This window comes from Penaeus monodon, chromosome 17, assembly GCF_015228065.2.
Source record: "Penaeus monodon isolate SGIC_2016 chromosome 17, NSTDA_Pmon_1, whole genome shotgun sequence".
NCBI lineage: Eukaryota > Metazoa > Arthropoda > Malacostraca > Decapoda > Penaeidae > Penaeus > Penaeus monodon.
The window spans coordinates 1,717,499-1,732,498 of record NC_051402.1 but is presented as its reverse complement, the minus strand read 5'-3'; the positions used below and the strand labels follow the sequence as shown (position 1 = coordinate 1,732,498).

Sequence of the window (15,000 nt, the reverse complement as noted above, 5' to 3'; positions counted from 1 at the left end):
TTTCCCCTCTTCAGATGGGGTGAGGCTCTGACTGTGTGGGCATACCTATTGCTGGCTTGGCCTGTTTTGACTTTACTAATGCGGACTAGGCCTGTTTCGGCTATACCTGTGTGGGCTCTGCTTATTTTGGCTTCGTCCGTGTGGGCTCGGTCAGCGTTGAAGAGGACAGAAGGGCTGGTTCCCATGAACTCAGCCTCCTATCCCCCAGGGCTGCGACTGTCCTGGTCATTGCTGTCAAGGCGATCCTACTACCTTCTCCGTCCCGTCACTCGCGCTCCATAAAAGTTGTTTCTACTTCAGTGACTAATAGCAGTCAGCTAGAGGTTCAAGTCCCTCTCGTCAAGAAGGAGCTATTCCACTCTTGGAGAGGACCCTTCCGGGTCTGGGTTTTTTTTATGAATACTCACAAGGACCGGCATCTCTGTTATGTCGTTCACTGATGGGTGGTATGATTGAGAGGCGTGTGTCTTTACTCTAGGGAAGTGTAGGGAAGTGGAAAGTCCTGGGATAGCGGGAACAGTGTCAAGTCGATTTTTTCTACAGCCTCCTGTCACCTGAGAGCTGCCTCCTTCCCGACGGAGCAGGCCAGGCTCTAAATATGATGCCGTTTGGCACGGTTTCAGAATTTGCCTGTTGTTCCTCTTGCTTTCCTTATGTGCCTTAGTGCACCTCAGTGTTGTGTCTTACTACTGACACAGCGCTTGGTCATGCCCTTATAGATAGCCTCTTGGCATCCATTTTTGGCTTTTGAAGCACCAAAATAGCTCTGACAAATAAGTTGGGAGGCTATACGAGCCCAATTTTTTCGTCATGGAGATCTGTACTTGCTTGGGGTATTCCTTTCCATTACATACAAACCCTCCGCAGCCCGGGGATGAGATGTGATCACCTTATCATATATAACGGGAATGCCGAGAGAAGAAAAAAAATCTAACTCTCCTTTCATTGAGTCAGTGCTGTTTATACGCACTTTTCTGTCATCAAGGAGTTCCTTTGTTTCCTCTAAGAAAATCACCTTTAGAGATTATGCCCTCATCTCTGACAATCTGGATCATCTATCAGATTTATCTCTGCATCTCAAATACTCTGACCGACTGGTAAACGTTGTCAAAACCTTTGATTTATCGGGAATCCTGAACTGTGGTCAGTGGCCAGAGGATTCAATCCCCACCCCCACCCCGAGTATTGCCGACTTAGCTAGTTTTTGACCACATCTCTGGCCTAGCCTGGGGGTTTCCTTATGGGAGCGGTCAGTTTGGAGAATCAAGCTTGTGACCACGTCTCGATCAGGGTAGTCTTCTTCACATATACTAGAAACCTCCTTGGTTTGTCTGCAGGCAATGACAGCTTGATCCTTGCCTCGCTAGCCCACCCAGCCAGTTGACCTGACTGGGTAGGTTCCATCTAATTTTCAAAGCAGTCTGAAAATCTTACCAATTGGCCTCCTCCTCATCTTGGATTATGCTGCCGCCAATGGTCATTCTACAGTGATCACAATGACAGTATCAACAGACTATCTCATTCTCTCGACATGAGCCGTAGTGACAAAGAAGAGATCTAAGATCCCACCTCTGACAGGTCGTGTGTGCTCTGTGATCCCATGGTCCTGTGTTGCATTAGGTTAATATTTAGGCTCCTACAGACGGACTCCAGTCACACAGATCTCGAGGTCAAGAGATTAAGTACTTTATCTGAAATGAGGAGGGCTTGCTGTCAAAAGAGCAAGAAATCGTCGCTTTGGCCACGCTCCGATTCCTGTAATGCTCGACAACAGAAAAGCATACTGTACCTTGTTAAGGTCTCTTGTAGCATGGTAATGTACGTGTTCCTAGATGGCATATCACATTGAATATAGCACTCATAATGGAGAAACGACCAATGTTCTACTTTAGCATGCTTAGACTGGGTAGCGTCTGAATCCGTTGTATCAGTATCATGCAAATCATCTGCTCCCGTAATTGACATCAGACATGTCGGAATTTATGGCAAAGTCCTCTTTGACTGTAGGAACTTCATCTAACCCTGGCACCGAGTTGGAGTGGGAGTTGACTCCAAGGGTATCAAGCTTCTCCTTCAGGACTGCAACAGCCTGGGTCATTGCCGTTATAGCGACACAACTGCCCTGTCTGCTTCCTCACTTGTCCTCCCCAAAAACGATGTTACTGCTGTGACTTTGGCAGTTCATATGAGTGCCAAGTTCCTCACATGAATGTGAAAGGGGTGGCCCACTCATAGGGAAAACTCTGGTGTTCCTGGACCCCTTCCAAGTATGGTTCTCATTAAGAGCTCCATTGTTTTGGAGGTGTCTGTTGTGGGTTTGTTTGGAAGGTGCTCCTTTCCTCTTGGGAGAAGGAGGAGCTACGATTTCTCTCTTGTTCTGTCCCCAGCAAGAAGAAGTCTGGTCTATCTTCAACAGCCTCCATGAGTTCTTTGTCACTGAAGGTGATGACAAATGGGGGATGAGGGCCCATTCTATGCCAGTGTTCCAGTGAGTAGCTCACATACAATAAGTGATCTCACCACGAATGCATCGAGGTGACAGGCCTCAAGATTGTGGAACTATCATTGGAAATACATGAGAAAGCCTTTTCATTGTTAAAATGCTATATTTTCTGAATGTTGACATATTAAAATACAAATGTGAATCCTAATTTCTCTGACTGCTCATGCTTTAATACATAACTCTGAAGTCACTGTGGTGGTTTTAACACATGCTAAGAGAGAGGAGGACCAATTTAATACATTTTATATCAACACGATTCTCAGCAAAATATCATGCAAAATTTAATATCAAAGTCCCAAAACAAAGATATATACTTTATCGAGAATTCTTAATACCTGTTCTTTACAACTCTATTATGTTAGCCAGAGCAGAGAGACAAGACTTGTAATTATCACTGTCGGAATGCCAGGCACTGCAGAATAGTGTTCACGACTCGTTTTAATTTTTCTCTCCAAAGAGAAGACTCAAAGGATGGGGGGGGGGGGGACCAAAAGGGTCTTATCTGTTCTTATGTATCCTTTAAGCACACCTATTTTTATATTCACTTTCTCACCTGCAGATGTTTTGAACTACAGGAGTACAAGAAAAGAGAAAAGAGAATTATTCACTCTTTAAACAATTATATCTGCACATGGCAACAAGGGTTTGCTAATTCAGTATACCAGTAATTAAACAGATTATAGATAAATGAACGATAAATTAGATGAGGAATATCAGTCAGTTCAAGAAAGTATATACAACAGGCAGCACTGTAACCTAAGATAGCCAATGGTCCAATATATGTAAGACATATAATACAGAAAAAAAAAGAAATTATACCTAAGTGCTTTAATCTTTCAAACAGAATAACTGACTATGATTTTGACCTTTCTTTCAATAATTCTTTCCAAAAAAAAAACATCTAAAGAATGTAATAAAAGTAGAGAAACAAAGCCACAGCTTTATTATCAAGTGACTAGTGATGGTTACTAAAGCATATAGAACAAATCAAGTGAACTGAAAAAGAACCAGGAACAAATTATATCCATTACCTCAGAAAGCAATAGTAAAAATATTAGACGTGACTTACAAAATAAAGAAAATTAACTATATATAAACCCAAAATACAGTATTTTATGGAAACAAAATTCTGGCAATGTATCTGGAACTATTTCATATCAAACAATTACAATAACATAGGAGTAATTTACATTAAATTAGTATTTTTAATCTCATACTGAGAACATAATTTATACTACAAAACCTTTTAAAAACACAATCGTTATCACATATCAAAGTGAGAGAAAATACTGTATATACAATCACCACCATAATTTTTACAGAACAATAATTTTTCTTCTCCTGTTCAAACCAAAACATAACATAACAGAAAATAGCTGTTGCCCAAAGTCCAAAAGCTGAGAATCTTTTTAATGTAAGTGTACAAAATATTCTTCTTATACAAAATGTTATTTTCTTCTTAGCATGAGCAAATCACTGGTATATCACAGATTTTAGGCAGTGAAATCCATTCAAGCGGGAACCTCATGAACAAAGAAAACAAAGTTTCATTTCCAATGCAGCATATGTTAGTAATTTGCCGACTTGGATATATCACTATTTCTTAAAGCTGCATGATGATTTTTTACAAAATGATCAGGAAAAGCTTCTTATTCAATTTAAAGTTACATTAAGAAATTCAAGTTACCAAACATTCCTTTCTTATAACATACTTGCTTATCTCTGTCAAGCAGCATTAAAAAACTATTTTTAAAAACATTTTGAAATCTGATGCATCAGAAGAGTATTCAGAGGTTATTTTCATTATTAGGACAATCTTCACAAACACTTAATTTTCTTTTTTACCTGAATATCAATGTCATGATTTGGTAAACCCTAAACCCTTTAACCTACTGTGTGCTGATGACATGACATGCATACCAAATCCATTATAAAGTTAGTTTCTTAATTGTAGTTACACAAAGATAGCCCCAGTAGTACTAAGTCATGAAGGAAAGAATTTTTATATTTTATCATTACTGTAATTTTAATATAATTTTAACAATCATTGATGGAATTTTAATATCATTTTAACAATCATAATGTTATTAAAAATAATAAAAGCATAGATACTAATATTAGAAAAGAAAAGAAAAGAAAATTCAAGGAAAGGGGAAATCTGGGCACAGTTAACTGAATCCCTGGTGGCTGAGCACTTATGGAGCCATTTGTGCACAACAAAAATTCACAAAAAACACAGGAATGAAAACAGCCACAATCTTAAACAACTTTCATGAAACCATACCTATCATTTTTACTTATCAATATATGAAAATGTGCAACTTATAATATAGTACATAAATTGACGAGCACCTCTTAACACTCTGCTCAACAAGGCAAGAATATCTATAGTTGAGATCATCACCCAGCTTCCTTGTTAACCAGACAAGACAGGGTAAAAATTTTCATGAAGTCAGGTAAGGTTAGGCTTACATTTGTGTGTGCTTGGGCAATAGTCTGGCTTCTTGTAGGCCATGCTCAATCTCAATCTCGTTCCCTTCATTAGGACAGAATAAAGATGTGATGAGGCATTACCCAGCATCTGTGATTATTCCCCATGGCATGATAGCATATTATCCATCACCAGTGTGTTAAAAAGTGACCACGGTATGTATCTTGATTGCCCTCAAGCTAGCCCTTCTGTAGCACACACTTATCATCACTGAACAGTTTCTGAAGGGATACATTTTTCTATTCAATTTAAGAGTAAAAAACTAACAGAAACCATTTTTATACACTTGATTAACATGTACATTTCAGAATCAACTCCATAAAAAAAATTATACCTAACTCTATAGTTTTGTGATAGAATATATCTAAAACTGTTAGAACACCTTTTCTTGTACTTTGATTAATAAGCTGAATAAATCTATAACAATCAGAAATTATGTTCTGGTCCACTCAGTAGGAGACTTCTGGTCAGTACTCTGGGACCCACATACATGAGCAATTCATTATTGATGGTTATTTTCTTGCATAAACAAACATAATTATAATTTACGACATAAAAACAAATAAACATGTATCACTTCACTATTCACCACCAAACACACAGCTAACGATACTTCACAGAATTACATATAATCAAATGAAAACTAAAACAACACAAGTGAATACCTGAATTATACTGACAACATTCATCTCCTATCACATATCAAAAAATATTTAGAAACCTATACCAAAACTCTTCACATTCTTCCATGATTGGATAGGCCTGCAACACTGTATAGACTGCAAAATGATACAAAGTAAAATAAATGGATTCTTCTGAACTTGGACATAAATTCATATATACCCCATATTTGGGATCCTCTTCTCAAGGACTCTTCAGTGTATAAATCACATAGACAAGGCAAATTCTGTAACTTCTGTAATACATTTAACTTCTGTACCATAGAGGGTAGCAATTACAATTCTCAATATCACATACATGCTAACCAAACCCGTAAACATTCTTTGCATTTAAATACTGGTTAAATAAGCAAAATTAACAAATTATTTTTTCATTATAAAACTATAACTTCAGCATTTTTTGCTATTGTTAGCAGGTGGTGGTGGTGTATTAGTATATTTTAGTAATATGCAATCTAACAAATAAAACATCTGGTTCAAATACAATTTCCACATTCAGTGCAATCTACTGACCATTTAATTATTTCTTTTCCCCTAAAAATAAATGTTGCACCCCCCCCCCCAACACACACACACACACAATTGAGAGATAAAAAAAAAATTAGATAGTAAGTGTTGGTCCCATGAAGAAGTTAAAAATGAAGGCTGGAATAACCCATACATCAAAGTCAATATGAAAATAAATTTTCTTTACAGAGGGCAGTTTCATTTTACAATTTATACAGGAAACTGAAGTCAAATGCAAACTTGGTTGGGAAGTACCAATACCATTTGAAAGAGAACCTATAAACTCAATTTCATCATCAATTTGTAGTCCTAATAAGAATTTTTGAAAAGTATTATCTGCATGCAAAGTCACTTGTGATCCTTCAGCTCCAAATTTCCACACTGAGGAACTCATTGCCACTTTAACTTCAAACATGTATTCATTCCAGCTGTCTAGAGTGCAAGCATCTGCACCTAAAACTGAATGAATCATGTGGCATCGTTCAATCTGTAATGTCTTCTCTTTGGATGATGGACACTGGGATAACGTTTTACCAAAGTAACATCTTAAAGGTTTTCTAAGTACATAAGGAAGAGTTGATAAAGCCATTTCAGGTAAATTGAACACACTAACAATGTTCACAGATGACACTGATCCATGCCATTTTACAAAGACTCCTTGTAAAGGAAGACAACCATGAACAGTAAGAGCTGCTGAATCTTTTGAAGGTACACAAACATTCCTGTAACTTTCCCATTGTAAATTTGAATAAACTGCCTTTGGAACTGCCAAAATCAAATCTGGATGTAAAATAGCAATTACAGTTCCAATAGTTATGATTAGCTTGACAAAAATTAAAAGTTTGGGGAACCATAATTTCAAAATGCAAGTGGTAACTATGCAAGCTCCGAATACAAAAAGTGCTAACTGACCATCAATCCCTACATGAAGACAGACATAAGCAAACATTAGACCGGGCCCAAAAAGAAAGAAGAGAGAAGCTATACTTGGTAACATCATTATCAGTGACCATGCAGCTAAAGGATATAAAAGGTTTGATGGTTCTACTATCTTGTAAGAAGCCATTACTGCCAAGTGGCACCATGTAATAGTAACAAGATGCGGTGGAAGAATACTTAGTTTATTAGTAACACATACGAGTATTTGCAAGTTGCACCACATGAGATGCAGAAATGGTCCAATACCTAAATGCAATTTTACATGCCATCCAATGTCAATATGCTGTTCAACTAGTAACTCCTCTGCACCAGTCCCTTTTGCAAGGGTAAACAGCCACTGGCTGACACACTCATGCACACTTGGAGTCACTGCCATAACATATATACTCAGAGATATAAATTGCCAGACTTTTAACTTTTCTGGAACTAAGAATAATGTTAAAACTGTGAAGATATACATCACAGGCAAAAAGCAAATCACAAGCTTAGGTGACACTAATGGAACAGTTCCTAAATATATAACTACTGATAAAAAAAGAGCAACATATGGTTTCCAACATCTTGCTTTGAATTTACCTTCAGCATGTTCAATGTCAAGTTCTGGACAGTAATGTGAGAAAAGGATAGACCACGAATGAAAACTGTCAAAGTGTTTTCTATTCAGTAGTAAATGTGCTGTGGCCACCATCATTACCAACAAGGATATACAAGATATAAAAATAGGGAATGCTGAAAATGCTCTGTTGACACCTACTAGTGATATCAAACCTGATATTAGACATACAATAAGTGTACTAGTAAATGGTGTCAAGATATTCAACAGATATTTCACGTAATTTGTAAATGTAACACCAAGAAACTGTAAACAACTCTGATAAACTTTTTTCAAGATTCTCATTGGCAAAAGTAAACCATTAAGAATCTGGTGTGAATGTGCATTTTGTGACACTTGATTCATGAAATGATGAATGGGAGGAACTCGGCCATTACAGTATATTACAGCAGCAGACACTAGGTGCTCTTCACTAAATCTCTCTCCTCCATATCGCTCCTCCAAGTCACTGTTGCTGTCGACAGGCAGTGAGTCCTGAAAAGTAGTGGATTCGAGTTACTAGCACAAACATCATCTTGCTATCTATTCTAGTATCTTTTCAGTTATATTAAATAAACTTGTAATACCTAATTCACTGAGATATGATTTTTTCTCTCTTATTAATCTCATCAATCAGAGGTCAATAACTCTATTGAATATTCTTCAAAAACATATCCTTTTGCTCTAATTCAGTATAATATTTACCAATACTATGACCTGTCATAAAGTGAGAATAAAACTAGAATACATAAATAATGGCACTTGGAAATATCTTTGTTAAGGACCTTAACCTTTTTCTATGTAAAAGGACAATATTATATACGTCTATCTCTTAATTTGTATTTTCAGTTAGATAGGACCTACAGCTCTTACCCCAGAATCATCAGGTTGTTCAGTTCCTGCCAAAACTTCTTGCATCTTCACACCAAGTCTGCTGCTGGTGATGAAGTCATTTCCATCACTCACACTGTTGGCATTTTAAAAAGAAAATATACTAATCATTATAAATTTTAGTTATTACTCTTTGTTATTAATATTACTCTACAACTGCAATCTATACATATACATATACATAAACTGTATAGATCAGTCAACCATTCCCATATTCAACAATATCATTACACCCTTTCTGACCATTTATAATTCTCATTACTTTTAAGGGGACCATCACCATTATCTTTAGTTTTCCCCCCCCTAAAATCAACAACACTGGCCTTGTTTGGTAGGGGAAAAAAATTACAAAGTGGCCTTTTTTATTACCCCTGTGCATACAAGGTGTACTGCAGACACACCTAATGAAATATGAATGTTTACAGTAAAATTACATCAAAATAATGTGCACACAGAATTCTCTTGAATCAATACCTGGTAACTCTCTGGCATATGCTTGTATGATTTTCTTCATTTAAGTTGCATTTTGTAGAGTAGAAAGAATATTATTTTTGGTTCCAAGGATATTTTTATTATTTGTATATATTTTGAATAATACTGAAACAATCTTCTTTCCTGAAAACTCAAACTCAAATTTTGGAACTAATAAAAGTTCCGAATGGCACTTTTACATTATAATTTCTTTAATATAAACTCCATTTTCTTTAGAATAACTTTTCTGTTAAATATCAGGCAGGTTTTGCAATTAAAATTTTCTGTCTATTGATAAGAACACTATAAGTCTACCATCAATTTCCATCTTTCATCATGAGATTTTATATATATGCTTTGGCATGTTCTATATACTTTTAAAATATTTAAAAACTCAAGTTTTGGTATAAATGAACATATATCTAAAGAAAAATTCCTTGATAACCACACCACATATGTTCACCATTAGGTGAATATATTTTCCCAAGAGGGAATATCTTCAGATGTAAGTGTCTAAAACTATTTAGACATCCATAAGAGATTTATTGGGACAAGGGTTGAGGGTGGTATGGAAGTTGTGGAACTTTCATGCTAGTAAAATAGTCTTTTTTTTCTGAAATCATACACCAAGTGCCTGGGTGACAATATTGTGTATTTTAGTGATAAATTGTCATACAACTGGTAACAACTATTGAATCAGTGAGAAGCCCAGTAAGCAGCACACACCTCAGTTACTTGCAGACTTACAGAGAGTATGTATGTTAATCATTAGTTCCTGTTACAATGCCTGGTTCATCCCTTCTTTGTGTATTATACTAATAATAGGTACTAACAGGAACGAGGAAGTCTCAAACCCCTCAGAAACAATATATGAAAGGAATGACAGCAAAACATCAACAAATTCTCATCTAGCAACAAGTACCATCATGACTCAGCCTCTCCTTTATATACAGGTGTTGAAATATTTTGAAGGTTAAATTGCTATACTCAGTTAATGAAGAGAGATACAAGCATGTGAAATCTTTTAAACTTTATTATATCTGTGATAAATAAAGTTTGTCTGTTTATTCATGGGAAATCTGAAATCAGTTGGATCTACTTGGTCTAAAGGGGTTTATTATTATTATATTTTTTTCTTCTTCTTCTTTTTAGCAATTACCAAAAGCTTATATTATCAAAAACATGAAGCATTTATGAAATAACAGAGGGAATGTTACAGTAAACTTGACTTTGCTTGACATCATGCCATATATCATGTAATGATATATGGCATACAGAACTGTTTTGTATTTAAAGATATCAAATGGTCATTCACAGCTGTAACTAAACAAGTTTTACAAACTGAGAACAATATATGATTTTAATAGAATGATGTGATGTGATGTTATAACATTCATAGAATCTTTCTAACTCACAAAGAAGGAAACAAAAATATCTACTCATTTGGAAAGTTTTACAGCTTACTGCCCTCTTCTTCTTTTTTTCTTTTTTCTTTTTCTTTCAAAGTCTTTTGGCATATGTCATGTGCTCCCTCCAAATGGCTTCCTTCAGGGGGATCACTAAAATTATTCATTCTATGACAATGAAGGCTACTCTATATTCTACAGGCTTGGAATTATATGGCTTCTTCTTGAGCTACAGCCTTCCAAAGCTGACCTACACCTTGGTTTCCCAATGCTCGTATTGAAAACTAATACTGTGCTCTGATTACTTCCCAAGGTTATTGAATTAATAGTAATATCCAACTTCTTGCCAGTCAACATCCCTTATAAATACTGACCTTGTGAAAAGCATGCGAGCAGCCCTTCTAGCCAACTTTTCTTGCTGGTCCATTGCAAGACATTCACGGACTTCATGGTAGTTGTGTTCACAAATGCCTGCAAGATATAAAGACCAAGTTATAAAACACTAAAGCAGTCAAAATTAAAATCAAGACATTATAAGAGGTTCAAAAGTGACATGCCTTATAAAAGCAGAATTATTTAATGATTGTATAATTGTAATTAGTTGGCCTTACATGAATAGAATAATAAAAAAGAGAGTCTATGATTTTCCTCCTTGTGCCCAGCACTGCTGAATATTCTCTTAGGGTGTTTTATAAGTGAGACAGAGAGACACAGAAAGACAGAGAGACACAGAAAGACAGAGAGACACAGAAAGACAGAGAGACACAGAAAGACAGAGAGACACAGAAAGACAGAGAGAGAAAGAGTCAGAGACAGAAAGAGACAGAGAGGAAGAGAGAGAGGGAGAGGGAGAGGGAGAGAGAAGGAGAGGGAGAGAGAAGGAGGGAAGGAGGAAAGGTGGGATGGAGGGAGTGAGGGAGGGAGAGAGGGGGAGAGGGATGGGGAGAGAGAAAGAAAGAAAGAGAGAGAGAAGAGAGAGAGAGAGAGAGAGAGAAGAGAGAGAGCTAAAGAGAAAAAGAGAGAGAGAGAGAGAGAGGAGAGGAGGAGGGAAGGAGGGAAGGAGGGAAGGAGGGAAGGAGGGAGGAGGAGGAGGAGTAGAAAAGAGAAGAGAGAAAGAGAAAAGACATGAGAAAGAGAAAGGAGAGAAGAAGAGAGAGAGAGAATGAAGGGGAAGAGGAGAGAAGAGAGAGAGGAGAGGGAGGGAGGGAAGGAGGAAGGAGGAAGGAGGAAAGGAGGGAACGAGGGAGGGAGGGAAGGAGGGGAAGGAGGGAAGGAAAGGGGGGAGGGAGGGAGGGAGAGAGGGGGGGGGAGAGAAAGAGAAGAAGAGAAAGGAGAGAGGAGAGAGAGAGGAGGGGAGGGGAGAGGAGAGAGAGAGAGAGGAGAGAGAAAGAGGAAGAGAAAGAGAGAGAGAAAGGAAGAGGAGTAGATGAGAAAGAGAGAATAGATAGAGAGAGAGATGATGAAGAGAGAGAGAGAGAAAGAGAGAGAGAGAGAGAGAGAGAGAGAGAGAGAGAGAGAGAGAGAGAGAGAGAGGAATACTCACCAACATTTTTATCCATACAGTCCTGTAAAAGTCTTGTGGCTTCAGTGTTTCCCTGGAAGGACGCACGACTCAACCAGTACACAGCAAGTCTTGCTCCTTCTTCATCATTCTCATTCTCTAAAAATTTAAAGGTAAATATATATAGTGAAGGAAATATTTCTATAAGATTATAATGCTGTAGACTTAAAATGCAGTCAAAAATTAATAAAAATTTTATGGTTAAATAATAAGAAAAGAAAGTATCAATACACTTTCCTTATTAGTCATTAAGTCTTTACTTTTTCAAATTACATTATTTTCAAAAAACAAAATTATGATAATGAAATTTACCATCACTGATTTGTTCCAAAAGAGTTTTTCCAATGATCAGCTGAGACTCTGGACAACCATCTTCGGCTAACTGGCTTCTCATCCGACGCAAAATTCCTCGAGGTCCTTCTGCAATACACCAAAAATTTAAAAAGGCAAATATATAAAATGCAAAGGATTGTCTTCACTACAGAATTTTGAGAATTAGCTGTATAACTTACTTTTTGACAGATTCACCTGCGAGCAATTACATCTTCTTAATAACTATTTCCTACAGGTGAATTATATTTTTACTATAAAACACTTTTTCTAAATGAATGAATCAGTTGAAATATAAAGTTTATTTGTCATAAATAAAAACCTCCCATACAAAAAGCAAAAATGATCTTATGAAGTTTAAAACAACCATTTAACCTGATAATTTTAATTTGAATAGAATACAATAATATAAAAAGTGATGATTTCTATCATTCCTTTTGATTCTGCCATTACTCTGCTCAATCTTTGTGACAATAGGGATGTACTAAAAAAAACTTTCTTTAATATCCGATACCTAAGAAGCATTGCAATAACAGATATTGGGCGACTTAATTGCTCAATGACACTTCTTGGGCACAACAATCAACATTATTTCTAGTGCAATTGGGTCCTGTGAAAAGTTTCTTGAGTAAAATCCCCGGTGCTATGACTGATCAGAAAAAACTATTTGATGTTCAATATACTTAAACTATTCTGGATAATCTGACATATCCTAAATAATGTCAGTTTACCTAATAATTACATTGGCAACATACATGACATCATTCAATATGTCTTCCCCTGATGTAACCCGCACAATCCAAGTGATACCTCAGGTTGGAGTAGTTTGAGACTTTTTTTTTGAGACACAGTGCCTTACCCTGAATGCTCCACTGCCTCCTCGCGGTCCTCTTGGCGGGGGCTGGCTCCGGTGCAGGGGCTTGGTCTGCCGCCTGCTGGGCCTCGTGTTGCTTAGCATCTGAAGGCAAAGTCGCTGCCATAGTGTACAATGCCCCTAATCCTTGTGGGTCTGTGATACATCTATCGGTGAAGGGCTAGTGCCAGCGTCAGCACCATTCACAGCGGAGGGGAGCACCAGACAGGCCCTCCCGCACAGGTCCTGTCACTCCTGGTAAGGTAAACACGGGTTCAGCGGGCACCCGCAACACGCGAGTCGTTACCAAGTAGGGATTATCCTGGCATTATACCACTGATTCGCAACGAAAACTACAGGTATTCACTTTTCCCAAACCAGTTGCCTGAACGAACTGGAGCAACAGCTTTCGCACAATGCATTAAGGAGGCACCCCCTGACGCAGGAAGTAAAGCATCATCTGAAGTGGTGACGCATGAATCCCTGATGGCGTGGGAGGAGACGGAGGTTACGGCGGCGGACAGGTTGGGACAAGACCTGCTGCTCCCAGTCCATGGCCTCGGGGAAACCAGGCCACACTGCCTTCCTCTGGCACAAAGTCAGTTGTTGGCAAGGCGATGGATATTTTGCAACGTCATGGAGATGAGTATGGTATAAGAAATATGGAATAAAAATGTGCACTGTACAAACACCCCTCCATTTTTTGCATGTGCTTCATTAACGTATGGACTTGTCCGCACTTCACATATCTTTCCAGCCTTCCAGGCCTTGTGGTATCCTTTGTAGTTCATCAGGTAAAATCCGCGTGGTATTCTTTGTAGTTCATAAGATAAAACAAGCCATTTTTTTACGAAATGTAGTTTATTTTAGAAGAATACAACTGAGTCATCCTCTTGGTTAGTTCTGTAAACAATTTTTTTCAAGGTTTTGACAGTTTCCAAGCTTAGGTACCAATTATCACTCACATTTGTCAAGCGACGCCCTGTTCCACTCACTGGCATCCCTTGTGTAATACTATTGGTTGAATGTTGTTCGTCGAATTTTACTTTAAAATTTACGTTGTGAATTATTATGACCTCCCCGCACTTGAACTATACTGTTTTCCCTTGACCGGATGCATATTCCTTCCAAATCCTGTTGCATATAGTTAGGCACTGCAGTGAAGAACTGTGTGTGTGTGTGTGTGTGTGTGTGTGTGTGTGTGTGTGTGTGTGTGTGTGTGTGTGTGTGTGTGTGTGTGTGTGTGTGTGTGTGTGTGTGTGTGTGTGTGTGTGTGTGTGTGTGTGTGTGTGTGTGCGTGCGTGCGTGCGTGCGTGCGTGTGCTTGTGTGCGTGAGTGCGTGCGTGAGTGTATATAAGTGTGCGCGCCCGTGCATGTATGTGCAGAGACAATGTCACGGTCATAAGCTTCCTTTTTTTTTTTACAAATGAACTTCCTGGTAAGCAAGCGTAAGAAAGGAATGCTTGATAATCCTTGTAGACACGATCTGTAATCATAAATATTGAAGCAGATGAACTTGAGACTCAAACATTAAAAGGAGATACATTTTTAGTTTCTGAGCTCACTACAACGACTGCGCGAGGCGGTATCGAGGTCAGAATCAACGTTATTGAAGGTGACTTTGGTCAGAATAACGATTTCCGAGAGAGAGAAAAAGTAATCGTTCCATGGAAAATCACCGAGTTGTCATACAGAACATGATCGAAAAGAGGAGGAGTGGGTTTCTTGAAGCTCAGAGGCGAAGTTGAAGAGAAGACGAGAAAGAAAGATAGGAAA

General features: G+C 37.8%; 1 protein-coding gene across 1 annotated transcript; it reads right to left on the bottom strand.

The window, feature by feature from the left end:
• Positions 1 to 3,429: 3,429 nt before the first annotated feature.
• On the bottom strand, positions 3,430 to 13,616 carry LOC119583443 (wolframin-like). Its single transcript, XM_037931929.1, has 6 exons — positions 13,231 to 13,616; positions 12,354 to 12,461; positions 12,024 to 12,140; positions 10,855 to 10,951; positions 8,586 to 8,679; positions 3,430 to 8,207 (listed from the first exon to the last, which is right to left on the bottom strand). Exons 1-6 carry the CDS (start codon positions 13,349 to 13,351, stop codon positions 6,276 to 6,278), a joined length of 2,469 nt encoding a protein of 822 aa, XP_037787857.1. The 5' UTR covers positions 13,352 to 13,616; the 3' UTR covers positions 3,430 to 6,275.
• Positions 13,617 to 15,000: the final 1,384 nt, after the last annotated feature.

Bases quoted from the DNA above. Each gene is read 5' to 3' on its own strand.
- LOC119583443 (XM_037931929.1), bottom strand. From the start codon at position 13,351: ATGGCAGCGACTTTGCCTTCAGATGCTAAGCAACACGAGGCCCAGCAG. The intron at 12,462-13,230 runs GTAAGGCACTGT...GGTGTATTGCAG, and splicing joins GAGGCAGTGGAGCATTCAGG to AAGGACCTCGAGGAATTTTG. The intron at 10,952-12,023 runs GTGAGTATTCCT...TATATCTTGCAG, and splicing joins CTGTATGGATAAAAATGTTG to GCATTTGTGAACACAACTAC.